The sequence below is a fragment of the Pristis pectinata genome, chromosome 11 (assembly GCF_009764475.1).
Source record: "Pristis pectinata isolate sPriPec2 chromosome 11, sPriPec2.1.pri, whole genome shotgun sequence".
Classification (NCBI taxonomy): domain Eukaryota; kingdom Metazoa; phylum Chordata; class Chondrichthyes; order Rhinopristiformes; family Pristidae; genus Pristis; species Pristis pectinata.
In genome coordinates this window covers 25242672-25263900 of record NC_067415.1, presented here as the reverse complement: position 1 = coordinate 25263900, position 21229 = coordinate 25242672, and the positions used below count along the sequence as shown (strand labels likewise).

The following is a 21229-nucleotide window of genomic DNA, read 5'->3' as shown; positions in this document are numbered from 1 at the left end:
TTGCTGGTATAGATTCTACTACTAAATATTAATTGAAATCCTGTTGCTGCATCTTGCAATCAAAGTGTGTCAATAACCTAATGAACATTACTATAGAGACACAGGAGACTGCAGATGCTGGAATCTGGAGCAAAAAACAAGCTGCTGGAATAACTCAGTGGGTCAGGCAGCATCTATGGAGGCAAAAGGATGTTTGACTTTTCCAGTCAAGACCTTGCATTAGGACTGAGTCTGAAGCATAGAGGGAAGATAGCCAGTATGTAGAAGTAAGAGAGAGGGGTGAGACAGAGGCTGGTAGATGATAGGTGGAACCAGATGAGGGGGGAATGATGGGCAGATGGAGCCAAGCTGGGGTGGCAGAGGCAATGGGTATAGGAAATATGAACCAAGGGAGAAGAAACCCAGGTGGATGGATATTTGGGTGATGGGCAGAAGGAACCAGATGGGGGAGGATAACAAGTCTTAGTAATGAGGGGAGGAGGAATGGAAATAGTGAAAAGGGAGAGAGAACATGGGTGGACTAGAGGGAGTGGAAAAAGAACACAGGGGATTGACTGAAATTGGAAACTGTCATAGGATGGCAGTTCCCACCCACCCATTCCTATCCCCTGGCACTTTTTCCCTCAACCGTAAGAGGTGCAACACTTGTCCCTTCACCTCCTTCCTCAGCATCATTCAAGGACCTAAACAGCCCTTCTAAATGAGGCAGAGATTCACGTGCAGCTCCTCCAACCTGGTTGATTACAGGTGATGCTGACGATATGGTCTCCTTTACATCCTGAGACCAATTGTAGGCTTGGCAACCTTTTTGCAGAGCACCTACCCTCTGTCTGCAATGGCTATTTTGAGCTTCCAGATGCATGTTATCTTAGCTCCCCTTCCCATTCTCACACAGCCGTGTCTGTTCTCAGCCTTCTCCACTGCCAGTGAGGCCAAACGCAATCTAGAAGAACAACACCCCGTATTCCACTTGGATGGCCTACAATGCAATGGGATGAACATTGAATTTTCCAGTTTCAGATAACCTACACCCCCTGTGTTCCTTTCCCACTCCTACCAGTCCATAAGGTTCCATCTCCTTTTATTCACCTTTTCCATGACCCCTCCCCCATTACCAAGACATTACCCTCCCCCACCTGTTACCATCTGCACATCACCAAAATACCTATCCACCTGGGTTTCTTCTGTCTTGGTGCACCTTTCCTATCCTCCACTTCTACCTGGTCTATCTACCTTTCATTCCTTCCTATCTGATTTCATCTACCATACTCTGTCTCAACACTTCCCCTCCCCCGCTTGGCCCCATCTGCCCATCAATCCCCCCTTCATCTGATTCCATCTATAACCTAAAAGTCTCTGTCTCATCCCTCCCTCTCACTGGGCTATATTTCCTCTGTATTCTCAGTCATGATGCAACTCTCGACCCAATATGTTGACCGTCCCTATGCCTCCACCTACTGAGTTTTTTCAGCAGTTTATTTTTTGATGAACATTATTATAGTTTGCTGTGGTTGAGTGGGGAATCCATTTTAAAGCAAATTTTTTGTCTTGATCTTTTAATTAATGTTTATGTTTTTTAAAAACAACAAGTATAACATTGGATGAAACCCAAAAGAAATGCAGATGCTGAAAATATGAAACAAAAATAGAAAATGCTGGATACACTCAGCAGATCAAACAACATTTATGAAAGAGAAATGCTTCATGTTGAAGACCCTTCATCAGATAAGTACAACATTGGGTTGGCCTCGAAGAAATTAGAAAACAGTCTGGAGCTTTTCCGGTATCAGCATTTCCAACAACCAAATCATTTGTTATACTTTTGTAAGCAAATACTATATTTCAGAACACGAAATTCACTTAAAAAGTTAAATGTATTTTTACTGGTGATTTTTGATTTTTTTTAGGAGCAATTACGTCATGGGTGGTTATATTAATACTCCCAATAAACAGTGCCTTGAACCCAATTCTCCATACGCTCACAACCACTTTCTTCAGGGAAAAGATGAAACAGTTTCTTTGCAAGCATTCATGTAAAGGAAAGGACTCCTGGACAGAGAACTCTTCAAAACAGTCAACCTCGTCAGTTAAATTTAGATTTTTAAGAAGGATATCTGCTTTAGAAAACATACTGACTTCAAGACATCACTGATACTTTGGAACATTCATACCAATGAATGTGGAGGTATAGTTTACATGGAAAGCAAAAGTTGTTGTTTGTCTGTGTTTTGAGCGTGTGCCTCTAAAACTGTACAACTTGAAGAAGGAAGACAACTCTGGAGATAATGTAATGGTTACTGCCTGAAAGTGAATTCACAAAGCGTTAAAAACAATATTGTTGTTTAGTATTACTATCTTCAGTTTGAAGATAGAAGTTCAACAGAGGAAGCAAACAAAAATGAAATCCGTATTTAACAAAATTAATGTTAAATTTAATTTAACTGTACTTTGTTATTTTGTGAAATTCTTGTAAAATGAATAGGCAGTGAGAAAGAATGAGAAATCTGTGCCAATTATTCAATTGTGATAAGTTGCACCAGATAAACTGTTTACTTGTACACTTAATGCCATCAACATCTCTTAGGAGTTACAGGTTCGGTTAACTAATTTTTGTAGATTTTTAGCACAAAAACAAAATTCACTCTTAATACAGAACAAAGGTCTCCAAATGTCTGATATAACTTTTTTGTAGTATTAACCCTAAATTGCTAAAAAATAAATACCAACTTTAAATACTTTAATTTATCAAACCTCTTGCTTTTTATCATTATTCTCATGGCTTTCCCATTCTTTTTCTTCTATTTACTTCTGCTATTTTTATTTCTAATACACAAGTATTATCTATTTATACATTTTATTATTAAAAATAATTTGAGTATCTCCTTTTCTCAGTTTCCTTTGCTGCCTGGACTTTACCTTTTTTCATATGTATAATCATCAAAATAAACAATGTTAGATTGGATGCAAAATATTCCCCATTCAGTTTTATTAGCCATTTAAGCCCTTGAAGATTGGTATCCTTGTGCTTAAAAGCCTCACATTACGAAGAATAAACATACAACAAATTATTTCAGCAAGGGCATAGTAACCTAATGGTTCAAAATAATAGACTATCTTATTGCAAGGTTTTTTCTTAAAATAAGGCTGCATATGGTGACAATGTTATAGGCAACAAGAGTGGTAATTTGCTTGTCAATTATATGTGGTGAAAGACAGAGATTGATTTTATGGACATAATTTATATACAAGTACCCTTCATTCACTGCATTTTCTTCCAAGGTTACCCTTCTTTTACTGGGAGAAGTTACTGTTATGTGTTTTCTCTGTTCTTTAAATGAATTGTATTGTAAGTAAAATGTTTTTTTTCTCTGCAAAATAGACTGTTTGCCATGAAGCATGCATCCTACCCTCCTCAAATTCTTTGGCAGACGCATTGTTGGCAATAATTACCTTGTTTTAGAAATTGCATCCCAATTATAAATGATTACTACATTCACAATATTTCCTTTCAAATGTATACTAAAGAAATGAGGATTCTCCATGAATATCCCTATCCTCAAAGATGGCAAAACTAGTATGTTGGGGCAAAGGCTGAGGTGTTTGCGACCATTTTCAATCCAAAGCATCATGTAGATGATCCTTCTCAGCATCCTCTTGAAATCACTTACTTTAAATATTACAATCAAGGATAAAACTGAAGTCAATACAAATCAGAAAGAAATGCTTCCAATGACAGGGGTATGTTACAAAGGAAAGTGCATTTGGTTGTTGGAGCCCATCCATTTCAACCCAGGACATTGAAGGAATTTCTCAGATTAGCATTCTAGGTTCAACTATCCTTATCGCTTCATCAATAACCTTCCTTTATCCTTAAGTTGAAAATGGGTTTGTTCACTGAAGTTCATACAATATATATATCCATTTATAACTCCTGGGATAATAAAGGAGTCAATTTCCATATTCAGCATGACCTTTTCAAATGCATAGTTTGAAACAAACTACCAATGTGATCCAATTTCTCCATGAACATGTGTACAGCTCCAGGTGTGAAAGTGGTGTTTGCAAGTATTCAAAACTTCATTGGTTAACAATGTTCCTTTGAAAATGATGGAGAATAAAAATTGAAATAATATGAAGAACCATTATAAATCTTACTTATCCATTCCTCACAAACCAAATAAGCAAATAATTTGACTGATTCTCTGATCAATGATTCCATATTGTGATTTTTGTAAATGACATTTTTAAAGGAGGTGATAACTGATTAACTGACCTGGGTTTAACAGGTATTTGTCATTGAATGGAACATTGAAATGAAAAAGACCAAATGGGTGATTATCAAAAAAAAACTACTCTCATATGAACTGAATGAATTAAAAAATGGTACTCAGTAACACAGGGATCAAAAGTCAGTGAAAATATATATTTCAAGTAAGCCTGTCTGATGTTCATTCATCATTTATACCTATGCATTTTAAAACAAGATCACTAGACTTTTCAGCTGAGAGGTAAGATTTGAAACCAACTGGATGGGATAATAAAAAGAATAGAGTTTCCCTGGTTCTTATCTTGCACCCTGCCAACTGGCATATTTGAGGGACCATCCTTCACAACATCTGTGAGTTTCAACATGATTCCAACATCAAAAACATCTTCCATCTCCTTTCAGCATTCCTTTTGTGTCTCTCTGGTATGCTCCTTTGTTCAAACCAACCACTCCCCTTTGATATGACACTTTCCCTTGCAACCTTGTCCTTTTCCACCATCCAGGGACCAAACAATTCTTCCAAGTGAAGCAACCAATCACTTGCATATCTTCAATTCTAATGTATAAAGCATTTAGTTTTCACAATGTAATCTCTTCTACATTGCAGAAAACAAAAGCAGATTGGGTGACTGCTTTGCAGAGCATCCATATTCAGTCCAGAAAGTGGTCTTGGAGCTCCCTGTTGCCTGCCACTTTAATTCTCCATGCCATCCCCACTCTGACCTATGGCTTCCTGCACTGTTATAATGAGGCCAGATACCATCTTGAGGAACAACTCAACAACTGTTCCAGACTCAATATCAAATTCTACAACTTCAGGTAACTTTTTTTCTTTGTTGGTATCAGAACTTGCCATTTTTGCTGAAATAAATCTGTCTGTCATTTTTTCTCCATTAGCGCAGTCTGACTTGTTGGGCATGTTGAATAGACTTGCATTTCTCAATTTTCATGTTGCTTTGTCTGTATTCTCACTCCCCAAATGCCCTGAGATCATAATTTTGTCCCTTTTTTCCATGCATTTCCCCCTTAACACATCAATGATATAACCTCTCCAACTTATCCCCAATGCAATCCTGGCTTCATTCTATCACAGATATCCTCTGTCCTACTTATTAACTCCACACCCCCCCCCCCCCCACCACCTTCTCTGCAACATAATATTCCTGATTTTTCTCTCTCCTGGTTCTAACAAAGGGTCTTCAACCTGAAACATAAACTCTGTTTCTCTCACCACAGATACTGCCTGACCTGAGTGTTTCCTGCATTTTCTGTTCTTTAATGTTAGATTTCCAGCATCTGCAGTTTTATTTTGCTTTTCATAATAAAAAAAGTTCTTTGCAATACAATAAATTTAAGAGTACAACATCAAAGTGGTTTTGGGACCTCCCAAAACATATTTTTTGCCTTAGCTGGCATAAAACTAACAGTCTCTTTTAGAAGTGTTGCATATGGATTGAAAACTCTCACTGACACAATGTTATTCTTCTGGCTGGGACTGGTGTGTTGCTAAATCAGAATAAATTTAGCTAACTTTCCATTGGAAAGTGCTATTCTATACCTTATTCTAAATACTTGATATTATTGCTGAATGCTCACAATTGGGGAAAGCATTTCAATTTGCAGGCATAGTTTAGAGAATCCTAAACGAGTTGAATGACGTTTGCTGGAGTTTTCCAGGCATTACATAAGTTAAAGACTTCTAAATGCAGTTGCATCGTCTGCTTCAAGAGTCTTGGTGCACACTTTGGTGGAAAGCAGAGTCTGACTGCGGACTTTAGGACCTGGAAGGAACATTTGTTTTGGTGATTGAAAATCGGCGAGGACAGGGCAAACCCCAAACGCGAAAGCGGAAATTATTGTAATCGACATTTTCACTGACCACTCAAATGAAAAATTGGCTTGGGCTACGTTTTAAATAGCCAGTCAAAGTGAGTAGGCAGACGATGTTCCATCAGGTTCAATGGGAAGGGAATTGGGAGCTTACCCTGTATCCATAGGAACGGCAGCCGTTGGGAAGGAACCAGTAACAGTTAACGGTTCCCGCGCGGCGCAACCATGGCGACGGTTTGGATCAACGGACAAACGGTATGGGCTGGGTATATCGATTGAATTTACACACGTGCACAAATAAACAACCGTTACTTATTTATTCTCTATCAATAAGAAATATTCAGACGAACACCTTCCCCCCCCCCCCCCCCCCATCCCGTATACGGTGTTCAGGTAGAAAGGTTCTTTATAAAGAGTATAATTATATTCTTTTGGGAGGTTTGGGAAGGAAATTAATTTGCCCCTCAGATAAATTCCCGAAAGAATGTCATCAATAAACTCTATGAATCCGCCCCTACCCCTTACACAGACATACAACTTTTTTTAAAAAAACTTTCTTGTCCCGATTTGGAATCTTAAACGTCTGGTGGATTTTGTGCCCCCGCCCATCCCGCTGATTCTGCCCTGCTCTTATAACATGACAATCAAGTTCTTCCTGAAAGCTAAGTATTATTTTCGTACATTGTATGACATTATATGATCAAAATTTTCAACAGTACGCTTAATTTGCTTTAAATTTAAAACACTATTGTTTCGGTACTGTGGAAAGTGTTCGATCAAAATTTCCACATTTATCTCTGCATGCTATTTCGTGATGCTCAGTGGATTTCTTTTTTGACTGTTGTTTTGCCCTATGGCATCGAACTCCAAATTGCTTTTTATATACTTAAATTCCTTAAGGTTGTGTATTGCAAATACAGTAAAGAATGGGAAATGAAAGCGCACCTGTTGCAGAAATATTCTTTTTAAAAGACTCCGTGAACTTCGTAACAATAACATTTAGGTAATGAACAAAAGAGGTGTTTGTTGAATTTTAAGTAAGTTATTTCATTAGCTGTGAAGCACTTATGAAAGGTTACGAGTGCTAGTAGATCACTTAAGTTGCTTCGATAAATGTTTAATACTCCAGATTTTGGTATTGGTTTATTATTGTCACTTGTACCGAGGTACAGTGAAAAACTTGTCTTGCATACCAATCGTACAGGTCAATTCATTACACCGTGCAGTTACATTGAGTTAGTACAGGTAATACAGGTAAAAACAATAACAGTACAGAGTAAAATGTCACAGCTATAGAAAAAGTGCAGTGCAGTGCACTAAGGTGCAAGGTCACAACAAGGTAGATCGTAAGGTCATAGTCCATCTCATCGTATAAGGGAACCATTCAAGAGTCTTATCACGGTGGGATAGAAACTGTCCTTGAGCCTGGTGGTATGTGCCCTCAGTCTCCTGCCTGATGGGAGAGGAGAGAAGAGAGAATGACCTGGGTGGTTGGGGTCTTTGATTATGCTGGCCGCTTCACCAAGGCAGCAAGAGGTATAGACAGAGTCCATGGAGGGGAGACTGGTTTCCGTGATGCACTGGGCTGTATCCACATCTCTTTGTAGTTTCTTGCTGTCCTGGGCAGAGCAGTTGTGATACCAAGCCATGATGCATCCAGATAGGATGCTTTCTATGGTGCATCAATAAAAGTTGGTGAGTGCCAAAGAAGACACCAAATTTCTTTAGCCTCCTGAGGAAGTAGAGGCGCTGGTGAGCTTTCTTGGCCGTGGCATCTACGTGATTGGACCAAGAACATGCTAATGCTGTGCAACTTATTTGTATAAAATCAATGCAGAAGAAGAACAGATGCACTTTTAAATGCCATAATCCAAAAGCTGCTGTCTAAATTGCCTCACGTGATCAGCTTTGACAAGCGTGCGATTTCACTGAATGTTGTAAAATTTATGTTTTTGAATGGCATGTGTGAAATTTTTAAGTTCACATGTTAAGCTCTGTTATTTTGGGTATTGTGAGTTAATTTCAGCCAATCATTTAATGAACACCTCTGGCACTAAAAAACTAAATATTACATGTGGAAATTTATATATTCAAATATTGCATAGGTTGCATTGTATTTCTCTAGAACTTCAGAAACAAACCATGTTGGATCCAAACCAATATTTATAACTATAGTTAAATCTATTAAAAATGTAAAATTGTATATTTATTGTTTTGTTTTTCTCTACATTTACACTTCCTGCTCAGACCTTGCACTGGTCAGTTCACAATACTGCAATCTGATTGATTAAGGATATATATCATGATATACATCTTTGCTCATTCAGGTTTCAGGTGTCCTGCTTCCCTTTCTGGTTACCAGAATGTATTTAAATCTGGGTTCTTGGATTTAGGAAATGCTGGGTCATCTGCTGCAAAATGGAAAGAGCAGAAGAACAAACTGTATCCTTGTGTTTGTGAACACTTTTCTTTGTTACAGAGTGTAGCATGATGTCTGTTAATTCATATACCAACTTTGCTGTTGTTAAGCCACTCTAAACATTCTTGGTTTATTAATTATGCCACTGTGAACATATCAGTTTATCTTCTAATTTGCTGTTAATGTTTTTAACTCAAGCAAAGTACTTAGATGATGTAATGTAAGTTTTGAAAAGCAAAGCAAAAATAATAGAACTGAAGGTGAGTTCTAATTTTTATTGTTTTCATGAAAAACTCTGATTAGACCAAAGGCCAGGCTTCTTTCTCCTTCAAAGTCAATGCATACGGCAATGTAATTTGAATTAATTAACCTAATATTTATAAAGGCAAGTGGATTTAACAACAATTGCTGACAGTTGAATTAAGCTGCATTACTTTGCTTAATTTTAGGGTGGATTTGTACACCCCATGAGCAGCTTTCAGACCCTATAGTCTTAGTGGTAAATGACCATTAAGAGGACAAAGTATGATTTATTAGTCTAATGTCACCTGGGTTTATATAAATAAAAATCTTTGAATTTTAATATTAATAATATCCATGAAGTCATTGAAACAATACATCTAGAAAACCATGCCAATTTTAAAAACAAACAAAGCTAAATATTACTATTTTCTGAGCGATAAATCAGTCTGTTTATTTTCTAAGCAGTCCCATTCTCTAAATAGTTATGACAAGTAAATGAACAGGAACATTGTGATCAACATTAATGAAGAGCCAGTTTAATAATTAACTTAAATATGGCTGTGGCACCAGGAACATTAAAAATCCCTTCCTAAAATTCTAGAATCAAACAAAAATGATGTATCACAATTATCTGGAAAAATGAGACAGAATATTGCTGTACAATGGAGGAGCAGAATAATTATGACACAAGTTTTAAAGAAATTCCAATTAGAAGCGGGAATGATCTGTTTTCTCCGCACTGTCCAGGTGAAGGAAATGAAGTTCCTTTATTAATAGCTTAAATTCAGTGTTCTGGAAAATAATGTATAGTACTGTCAGAGTGACTTGAATTCTGAAAAATCCATAGCAGGAAGTAAAAAATAAAAGTGCTGCTTTGATTTTATTGTCTACAATGTATTTCTTTTTGCATGCACCATCATATTCCCCATTCCACCTCAAATTCTTTGGCTGGCATCCCAGAAATACTTCATTGAAGAGTACAAACAAAAAATTAACTGGTAATAGTAAAGGTCAGCATGCATTTAAGGTGAGAGGGGGTAGGTTCAGAACAGACGTGAGGGGTACCTTTTTTACTGAGAGCCTGGAATGCGTTGCCTGATAGGGTGGTGGAGGCAAATTCACTGGGGGCTTTTAAGAGGGGCTTGGATGAGCACATCAATGAGAGGAAAATAGAGGGATATTTGCATTCTGTAGGTAGGGGGGAATAGATATGTTGCCACAATATTGTGGGCCAAAGGGCCTGTTCTATGTTCTATGTCAGTACAGCTTTAATCTTCAAAGTAGTAAAAATGCGCATTACTGATTTTTGAAATATGAATCTACTCGTCAAAGGGCAGAAGTCCTAGCATTTGATAAAGTCTTTGGGAGATTTCTGACATGCTGGGAAAATTTCCAACTTCTCAATGAACATTAAGGCTGTAGATTGCCTAAGTATCACATAAGGTTTTTTTTTTCATTTGCAATGTCGCAGGAGCTCACAGAACAAACTTTTTCACATTCTTGTGTTTTGTGGTCAGGTTAGTAACAGTCATGTTGCATACAGAAAAGGAACCTGCTGCCAAACTAACTTTTTTGAGATAGTAGCAACCCAACCAGACCGTGATAGAAGTGTTCCAAAATGTTCATAGTTTTCGATAGTAATCCAACCTAATTCTTAAATTAAGCTCCAAAATGTTTGAAATTTGATATTTTCTTGAAATAAGTAGGAATCTGGCTGGAGTAGAAATAGCAACTAATCAAAAAAGAGTTGTGAAATATTATGAAGAGTTTCAAAATGGGTATAAAAATAGCTAAAGGAGAACTTGAAATATGAGTAGATTTGACAATGAAAAGATTCAAACAATGTACGGCAATAATCAACAAAGTTGATTTGAACCATTTTGCCAAAACAGTAGGATATAAATGTTGCACCTGGCATTAAAATGATAACCTGGCAAGAAAGATGTGATCTCCATAAAGGCATTAGAATAGGTTTAGTGTATTTTTTAAATATATTAAAAAGGTATAAGTTAATTTAAACTAGGAGTAGAAGAGTTATCAGATTCTTTTTCATACATGGAATAATCAACAAATAAAATATATTCTCAAATCAGATGCTGAAAAGCAAAAATCTGGAGGGAGAACAGAGTTAAGATTTCAGGTCAATGATCCCTTGTCAGATTTGCATTCCTCTTGCATTTAGAAATTGTATTACGTGTAGTGCAACATTCTTGTGCATTTCAGAATAATATTTTATCTGAAATCTAATCGCTAAATGTAATTGAATATTTTATGTATGCAAATTGTTTCCAGAAATTTTGTCCTGGTGGTCTTATGGTATGATGTGCATACTTATGGAGGTCATTGGACATGTGTAATGATAGCATTACACAATTGATGTCACTTGTGTGAAATTATTTTTATTTTCACTTATATAGGATGTTGTAAGTTATAGTGCATGACATTACATTTTTCATTTTGGTTGAGAAGTAGGGTACAATAGCAGATAGGAATTCTCTGGATGAACTGCACGTAGGGTTAAACTGAATTTACTTCTTTGGGAGGGTTTAGTGCATATGCTCATTTTTTTTTTGTTTTGTTCTGTTATCTAGTCCTTAGCCTCTTATTTTAGCTGCTGCCTCAATGGAAGAGATGTGACTATAGTCCTCACTCTTTACCAGTAAAGAGTCTGACGTTTAAATGTCTCATGTGTGGTGCAATGTATTGTTCTTTCTCTTTCCTATGCACAATTTTTGAGGTAAACAGCTCGATAAATCAAATATATTTCTCGGAGAGGGGGAGGGGGGGAGAGAGAGAGAGAGAGAGAGACTCTAAATATATCTACCCACTCCTGCATAATGGCTCTCTGAGTAATCCCATGATACATTAGAACTTAATGGGCCTGGAATGCGAAGTATAAAGTATTCTGGGGAAATCACTGCAAGTGCTTTTGACATAAAAGCGGTCTCCATGGTATACTGCAGTTCAATTTATCAGTCAAACTGCATAGATGGAAATGATGAACACCTTCACCGCATCATGTGTATCCCAAAATCACCTCATTACTTGTGCATATGACAATAACCTCTACTTTGACTTTGATACAGGTGCACTGAAAAAACTGGCTTACAGCAGCATCATAGGCACATGGCATCATATAAGCAGCATTCACAAGAAAAACACTAATTGGACATAAATTAAACACAATTTTTACAAAAGAGAACACCATTAGAACAAAAAAAAGTCTATTTTAGTGCAAAGTAGTCACGGTGGTGCTAAACTGTAGTGATTACGGTTGTGCCAGTTGGTTCAAGAACTGAATGGTTGAAGGGAAGTTGTTCTTGAAACTGGTGATGTGAGATTTCAGGCTTCTGTACCTCCTGCTTGATGGTAGATGTGAGAAGATGGCATGACCCGGATGGTGGGGATCTTTGATGATGGATGTTGCCTTCTTGAGGCAGCGCTTCCTGTAGATACTACTGATGGTGGGGAGGGATGTGCCTATGATGTATTAGGCAGAGTCCACTATCTGCAGTTTCTTATGTTCCTGTGCTTTTGAATTGCTGTACCAGACCATGAGGCAACTAGTCAAGAAACTAACAATACATCTGTAGAAGTACACCCCTTCTTGAAGTCAACAATCAGCTCTTTAGTTTCACTGACATAGAGTGAGAGGATGTTGTTGCACCACCACTCAACCAGGTATCCTATCTCGTTCCAGTAAAGTGACTCATTACCACCTGTGATTTGTCCAATAATAGTGGTGTCATCAGCAAATTTGTATATGGTATTGGAGCTGTGCTTAGCCACACAGTCATGTGTGTACAGAGAGTAGAGTAGGGGGGCTATGCACGCAGCCTTGAGGTGCATCTGTGTTGATGGTCAGCACGATCATCACTGATTGAGGTCTGCTGATGAGGAAGTCGAGTGTCCAGTTGCAGAGGGAGGTACAGAGGCCCAGGGTTTGAAGCTTGATGATTAGTGTAGATGGGATGATTGTGTTGAACATTGAGCTATAGTTGATGAACAGCAGCCTGATGTACAAGTTCCTGTTGTCCAGATAGTCAAGAGCAGAGTGAAAAGCCAGAGAAATAGCATCTGCGGTTGACTTGTTGTGGCGGTGGACAAATTGAAGTGGATCCAAGCCATCTCTGAGGCAGGAGTTGATTTGCACCATAACCAACCTCTCTAGGCATTTCATTACGGTTGATGTAAGCACTACTGGATGGTAGTCATTGAGGCAGGTCACCACACTCTTCTTGGGCACCAGTACAATAGATGCCTTTTTGAAGCTGGTGAAAACCTCAGACCACAGAAGTGAGAGGTTGAATATGTCCGTAAATACTCCAGCCAGTTGGTCCACACAGATCTTTAGTACTTGGCCAGGTACGCCGAATGGACTAGATGCCTTTCATGGATTCACCCTGGCTGCCCAGATGTCCACCTCAGAGATTATAGGGTCACCCGGAGATGTGGGAGTTCATGTGGATATGTCATAGTTTTCCCTATCAAAGCCTGCATAAAAGGCATTGAGCTCATCCAGGAGTGATGGATTGTTGCCACTTATGCTAACCAATCTCACCTTGTAGGAAGTAATATTGTGCAAGCCCTGCCACAGCAGTCGAGCGTCCAGTTTAGTCTGAAACTGCCTCTTTGCACTTGCAATAGCCTTCCAGGGGTTGTACCTGGACTTTTTGTATGACTCTGGGTCACCATCCCTAATCACAGATTTAGCCCTCAGCAGATTACGAATCTCCTGATTCATCCAGGGCTTCTAGCTGGGGAAGATTTGGAATGTGTTTGTGGGTGCACACTCATCCACACGTCCTTATGAAGTCCTTGACGACTGTGGCATATTCACTTAGGTCTGCTGATGAATCCTTTAACGTGGTCCAGTCCACTGACTCGAAGCAGTCCTCAATTTGCTCCTTTGCCTCAGCCATCCAGCTCTTCATAGTCCTCTTCCCTGGTGCCACGCTCTTCAGTGTCTGTCTGTAGGCAAGCAGAAGAAGCACAGCCAGGTGTTCAGATAAAATTAACACCATGTGTAATGATCTCGTTTAATTACAGAATGTATGATGTCTTAATCCAGGGCTCAGCAATTGCTAGTGCAAAGTCAAATTTGTGTCTCTCATCAGTTTCCCAGTCATCCAATTGCATACCACTTGTACTCAGCAACTAATGGTACATTTTATTGAAATTGACTGACTAAATTTGAAGGTAATTGTGCCTTCAGTGTTCTTGTGATGGACAGCACAAGTGACGGGTTGTGCTGTGCACGTCTGGCTTCCTGTGCTGCTTTACAACCTGATAAGTGGTACTTTGCCTCTACTTAAAAAAATTAAAAAGAGAACTTTGTTAATATTATCACTGAACAGATCAATTCAAATATCACTTGTATTGCAGATAAACTGGTATCCTTGGATGCATTATTATGAGTTCATGTGTGAATATGGTGAGAAGAAAGAACTTGAGAAAGTCTTTTGATTGGAAGAATCTTATAATTTTCCCCTACCTTTCCTCTTCACACAGCTACTTCCCTTCCACCATTCGGTTCTTGCACCAACCTGCACAACCCAGTATAGCAACACTATGGCTACTTTGAACTACAATGGGCATTGTTTTTTTTTGTTATAGTTGTGTTCTTTCTCATAAAAATTGTGTATAATTTGTTTTTGTGAATGTTGTGTATCTGATGCTATGTACCTGTGATGTTGCCACAAGTAAGATTTTCATTGCACCCACGCATACATGTACTTGTGCATGTGATGATAAACTTGACTTTGACTTTGTGCACTGCCCCAAAATCAAAGCTACTTTCACAAAAGTACTCACTGCCTAAGTCTTCTTAAATTATGAATTGAAAAGATTTAGTAATGAAAACACACCAGTTTAAACTGGCAAGAGTGAGAACAGTACTTAAAATAGAAATGGAAAGTTGAATTTCAAGGCGCATAGGAAAGAAGTTAGTAGGTAATATTTAATTATAATTTAAACATGAAAAAAAAATAAATGTACTCTACACCTAACAAAGTTTGTAGAAATGATGGAAGCAAAGGGAATTATTCTGATTTGAGCTTTGAGCACTGGATAGATACATCTGCAGAAAATGTCTTGGATCAATGTTGCTTGAACTTAGGATCTCAAACAATTAAAGACAACCAGATCTTTCTGGGAAGAATAAAAAATTTTGAAGCAAGCTTTACAAAGAGTAATTGTGTGGCTGAGAAATAAAAAGGGCTAAGCTACAGCAGGGTTGCACAAATTATTCTGACCAATTAGTGTGAAACAATGGATGCCTATATAAAGGACACTAGCTCTTTAAGGATCATCAAGTCTTTGATCATGCTGCTAAAAGTAACATCTTTTGGTGTCAAATCAGCAATTCATTAGGGAATTCTGTAGAAACAGGAGAATTAAAAGTAAAAAGGGTGTCACCATCTTTTGCTAGAGGTAGAATCTTGCTTCTATTGTGGTCCACCAGGAAACAGGTTAGGAAAAAAACATTACGGAAAGAAAGAGTGATCAAGAGAAATAGGGGGAATTATATCAAAGGATTCTTCCAATCATCATGTGCGGTCCGGTGATATTGGGAATCAAATTTTGGAGTTAAATTTCATGAATTATAATCACTGGATACTAGTGCAGGAACTGAACAACCATGCTAGCATTTCACATAATCTGGAGTTGCAAGTTCTTCTGGCTTTTTGGTTGAGCTAAATGTAACCATAATATTCTATAGTTTAAGATTAAATGTAAGGAGAAAAGTGGAAAATTAAACAAGGCACTAGATTACAAAAACCCACCTGTTTTAAGAAGACCACCATCATCCTGGTACCGAAGAAAAGCAAGGTAACATGCCTCAAGGACTACTAACCAGTAGCTCTGACATCCACCACCATGAAGTGCTTTGAGAAGTTGGTCATGGCACGCATCAACTCTAGCCTACCAGACAACCTGGACCCATTGCAATTCGCCTATCGCCGAAGCAGGTCTACAGTGGATGCCATCTCCATGGCCCTACACTCAGCTCTGGAGCATCTGGACAGTAAAGACACCTACGTTAGACTATTGTTTATTGACTACAGCTCTGCCTTCAATACAATAATCCCAAGTAAATTTGTCACCAAACTCCAAGACCTAGGGCTCAACACCTCCCTTTGTAACTGGATCCTTGACTTTCTAACAAACAGACCACAATCAGTGAGGATAGGCAGCAATACCCTCGGCATGATTATTCTCAACACTGGTGCCCCACAAGGCTGCGTCCTCAGCCCTCTACTCTACTCCCTATACACTCATGACTGTGTGGCCAGATTCTGCTCTAAATCCATCTACAAGTTTGCAGATGATACCACTGTTGTAGGCTGTATCTCAAACAGTGACGAGTCGGAGTACAGGAAGGAGATAGAGAGCTTAGTAGAATGGTGTTATGACGACAACCTTTCCCCCAATGTCAACAAAACAAAAGAGCTGGTCATTGACTTCAGGAAAGGGAGCGGTGTACATGCACCTGTCTACATCAATGGTGCTGAGGTCGAGAGGGTTGAGAGCTTCAAGTTCCTGGGAGTGAACATCACCAACAGCCTGTCCTGGTCAAATCACGCAGAAGCCAATGCCAAGAAAGCTCATCAGCGCCTCTACTTCCTCAGGAGGCTAAAGAAATTTGGTTTGTCCCCTTTGACTCTCACTAACTTTTACAGTTGCACCATAGAAAGCATTCTGTCTGGATGTATCACGGCTTGGTACGGCAACTGCTCTGCCCAGGACTGCAAGAAACTGCAGAGAGTTGTGGACACAGCCCAGCACATTACGGACACCAGCCTTCCCTCCTTGGACTCTGTCTTTACCTCTTGCTGTCTTGGTGAAGCAGCCAGCATAATCAAAGACCCCCCCCCCCCCCCCCCCCCCGGGACATTCTCTCTTCTCTCCTCTTCCATCGGGTAGAAGATACGGGAGCCTGAAGGCACGTACTACCAGACTTAAGGATGGCTTCTACCCCACTGTGATGACTATTGAACAGCTCCCTTATACAATGAGATGGACTATGACCTCACGATCTACCTTGTTGTGACCTCGCACCTTATTGCACTGCACTTTCTCTGTAGCTGTGACACTTTACTCTGTACTGTTATTGTTTTTACCTGTACTACCTCAATGTACTCTGTACTAACTCAATGTAACTGCACTAATGAATTGACCTGTACAATTGGTATGCAAGACAAGTTTTTCACTGTACCTCAGTACAAGTGACAATAATATACCAATACCAATTAGATTAAGTCAATTTTCGTAAGAATTTAGGAATAAGAAATTTGCACACATGCTCTCTGTAGTTTAAGGATTGGATTATTATTCTTGAGGAGGACAGTGCACAGATGACCAAACAAATTAACAGTATATTAAGATATTCAACAAAGGTTGGCAAAAATGATGATAAAGTGCTGGATGTGACACCTAAGAGCATCATAAAAAAAACCCAAAGTCTTACATTTGAATATAATGCTGATTTTGGAGGAATGAGGCAAATATTAACATAGCAACCTGAGCAGGATTGTTAGCTGTAAGTACAGGTGAACAGTGGGTGTTCAAATTAACTTTTATTAGTATGCAGTGGAGTCACATGCAACAAGCCAAATAAAACTGAGATTTTCTTCCCTCAAGGATCTTTATTACCTGATCATCAGGTCAGATACTTTCATGTTCACCAAAATAGATGCTCATTTTTTTTTAAATTCCAGATTAATTTAATTAAAATTCCCCAGTTGCCATGTTAGGATATGTACTTATGGCTCTGGGTCAATAGTTAAAGACTACGAATCCTAATATGTTAGTCTAAGGACAGGCTGTCAAACAAATAACTGGCAGGTATATCAGTCTGGGGTTGGACACTTGCTGTAGCACCTCCTTCTGCAACCAGAGGGAAAAGCAATTACTTTTCTTGAAATGCAGTGTCTTTCAATTTTTGGCTTGACATCTGAACCTCAAATATTGCAGGCTACAGATGACCCCAATGCTCAGTTTATAGATTATATGAATTAAGTATGCTGCTTCATAAATGAGTGCGCATAAATTTCCTCAACTAGGCTAGCCAAGTGGAAAATAGATGGGAAACAGGGAGGCAGGTTATAAATTATTCAGATAACCTGAAAAATCAACAGACACATGGGAATATGTTGGGTGGCAGTGGAATGGAATAGGGTAGGAAACCTAGAATAATTTGTGTAATACTATTCACTTATCACTTTGGTAGCGATGTTTAAATAAATAAGAACATAAAAGAAATGGAAACTGGAACAGGCCATCTCCCCACCCCCCATGCCTGCTCAGTCCTTCATTAAGATAATTCTGCCTCTGTGCCACTTTGCTGTTCTAGCCCCATATTTCTTGGTTCCATTAATATCCAAAACACCCCTTGTAAGTACAGAATTCTAGAGATTCACTACCCTATGGGTGAAGAAATTTCTGTTCCTGAATAGTTGATCCATTATTTTGAGACTCTAACCCCTGGTTCCTCCAGAAGGTGATCTCTGGACACCACAACCAGGGGAAATACTATCCCTACATCTATCCTGCCAAGCCATGTAAGAATTTTGTAAGTTTCAATGAGATCATCCCTCAATTTGTTAAATTCTAAAGGCTATAGGACCAGTCTGTTTAATCATAAGGCAATCTCTCATCGTTGGAATCTCAGTAATCAATTGGTTGAACATTTATTGCAAGTATATTATTGCAAATATTACATTCTCCCTTGGGTTGGGAGGCCAGACCTGCACCCAGTATTCCAGATGCAGGATCATCAGTGCTTTATATAATTGTGGTAAATTGTCTTTACTCTTGTACTCAAATGCTCTTGCAATAAGGCTAATTTACCATTTGTTTTCCTAATTCCTCACTGTACCTGCATGTTCACTCTCAATGATTTGTGTAAAAGGACATCTGATTCTCTCTGAACAATTCTTTTCCATCTATCATTATTTTAAAAAAATCTCTGCTTTTCCTTTTTTTTGTGAAAGTTAATGAACTTGCATTATTCCACATTTTTATCACATCTGCCATGTCTCTGCCCATTCACTTAATTTTTTTTCATACTGGATAGCATTGTGAGAGGGAGTCTCAAGGATTTCCTGATTGGAATTGGAATTGGATTTGGTTTATTATAGTCACAGGTACCAAGGTACAGTGAAAAACTTTGTTTTGCATGCCATCCATACAGATCAATTCATTACAACAGTGCATTGAGGTAGTACTAGGGAAAACAATAACAATGTAGAATAAAGAGTTATAGAGAAAGTACAGTGCAGGCAGACAAGGTAGATTGTGAGGTCAAGAGTCCATCTTATCGTACAAGAGGACTATTCAAGAGTCTTATAACAGTGGAATAGAAGCTGTCCTGGAGCTTGGTAGTACATGCTTTCAGGCTTTTGTATCTTATGCCTAATGGGAGGAGGGGAGAAGAGAGAATATCTGGGGTGGGTGAGGTCTTTGATTATATTGGCTGCTTTACCGAGGCAGTGAGAAGTGTAACAGAGTCCATGGAGGGGAGGCTGGTTCCTGTGATGTGCTGAGCTGTGTCCATGACTCTGTAGTTCCTTGTGGTCCCAGGCAGAGCAGTTGCCATACCAAGCCATGACGTATCAGGATAGGATGTTTTCTACGGTACATCGATAAAAGTTGGTGAAGGTCAAAGGAGATGTGCCAAACTTCTTTCGCCTCCTGAAGAAATAGAGGCACTGGTGCGCTTTCTTGGCCATGGTCGGACCAGGACAGGCTATTGGTGATGTTCACTGCTAGGAACTTCATTTTGCTGACATGGAGGAAAAGGTTGTTGTCATGACACCATGCCACTAGGCTCTCTCTCTCCTTCCTGTACTCCAGGTCGTCATCATTTGAGATTTGGCCCACCCTGGTAATGTCATCTGCAAACTTGTAGATGGAGTTAGAGCAGACTCTGGTCACGCATTCATGAATGTATAGGGAGTAGAGTAGGGGGCTGAGGACGCAGCCTTGTGGGGCATCAGTGTTGAGGCTAATCATGGCAGAGGTGTTGCTGCCTATCCTTACTGATTGCGGTCTGTTGGTCACGAAGTCAAGGATCTAGTTGCAAGAGGAGATGTTAAGTCCCAGGTCTAGGAGTTTGGAGATGAGTTTGTTTGGAATTATAGTATTGAACACAGAGCTGTAGTCAATAAACAATAGTCTAATATGGGTGTCTTTACTGCCCAGATGGTCCAGAGATAAGCGTAGGGCTAGGGAGATGGCATCTGCCATCGACCTGTTTTGGCGGTAGACAAATTGCAATAGGTCAAGGTTGTCTGGGAGGCTGGAAATGATGTGTGCCATGACCAGCCTCTTGAAACACTTCATGATGGTGGAGGTCAGAGTCACTGGGCAGTAGTCATTAAGGCACATTACCTTATTTTTCTTAGGTACCAGGATGATAGTGGTCTTCTTAAAGCAGGTGGGAACCTCAGATTTAACTAGGGAGAGGTTAAATGTCTGCAAATACCCCTGCCAGCTGATCTGTGTAGAATCTGAGTGTATCATTGGCCTAATAGACTTGGCATTAACTAGAATCCAGAACACAAAATCACACATAACATTATGGAAATAAAAGTCTATGAAAATCAGAAAAGTCAGTCTTGGTATCTGCCCCCTTATGACCTAAGGGAATAATGGAAGAGTATTGTTAGGGGAGGAAATTGCTAATCTTCACAACATAGTTTAATGGGAAGGAAGAAGGAAGGTGCTAATCACAATTCCAATCTTGTTAACCTGCTGTAAGTCATTTAAGTACAGTGAGAGCAGATGATTTTCCATTCTCCAGCAGGTAACTTCCAATGATAATTATTTTCCATGGAGAGAAGTTGGTTATATAATAATTAAAAAGTTGATTTCAAGAAGGGACATAAAGTCGGCACACTAAAGATTGCATGGGTTGTCTCTCCGCACCACCTCTGGTCAAATGTGTCTGATTAAAAACTACACCTTTTCTACCAATCCTGTACAGCAGATGGGGTAGTTGCTCTTTTATGACAAATGCTTAAGAATGCAAACCTTTGGTGGGAAACTCTGTCACTTCATAATGTAATAAATCAAAATATTCTTAAATTCTTCAGTACATAATTTTATTTACCAGTATGCATAAGCCAATGTCAATTGTAATGCAAGGGCAAGGAGTAATTCCTAATTTTAAAAAAGCACTCAGTGAGAACTAAGTAAGCTGCCTTCAACTTTTGGTTCTATAAAAGGGCATACTTTGAATAAAGAAAAATGTTGCTAGAATCGGCTGAATAATACTAAGGTCTTCAACCTTAAAGAAACATTTTTTATTTGATAAGTCCATTAGAAATAACACATTGAGTAGTCAAAAGTAAAGCAGGCTACTAATTTATGAAGAGACATTTGCAGTAGGCTAGAAGTTGCAATAAACAATAAATAGCTGGACACATTGGTGCTTGATTTTTGCATTGCAACAGTTTTGCACTGCT

At 38.9% G+C, this 21229-nt stretch overlaps 1 protein-coding gene across 1 annotated transcript in view; it reads left to right on the top strand.

Moving 5' to 3' along the window:
- LOC127576144 (relaxin receptor 2-like) overlaps nucleotides 1–2152 on the top strand; it is a 68865-nt gene extending 66713 nt beyond the window's left edge. Inside the window, exon 18 of the mRNA XM_052026531.1 lies at nucleotides 1908–2152. Coding sequence (XP_051882491.1) covers nucleotides 1908–2152 — 245 coding nt within the window. The remainder of the gene's footprint in view (nucleotides 1–1907) is intronic.
- Nucleotides 2153–21229: the final 19077 nt, after the last annotated feature.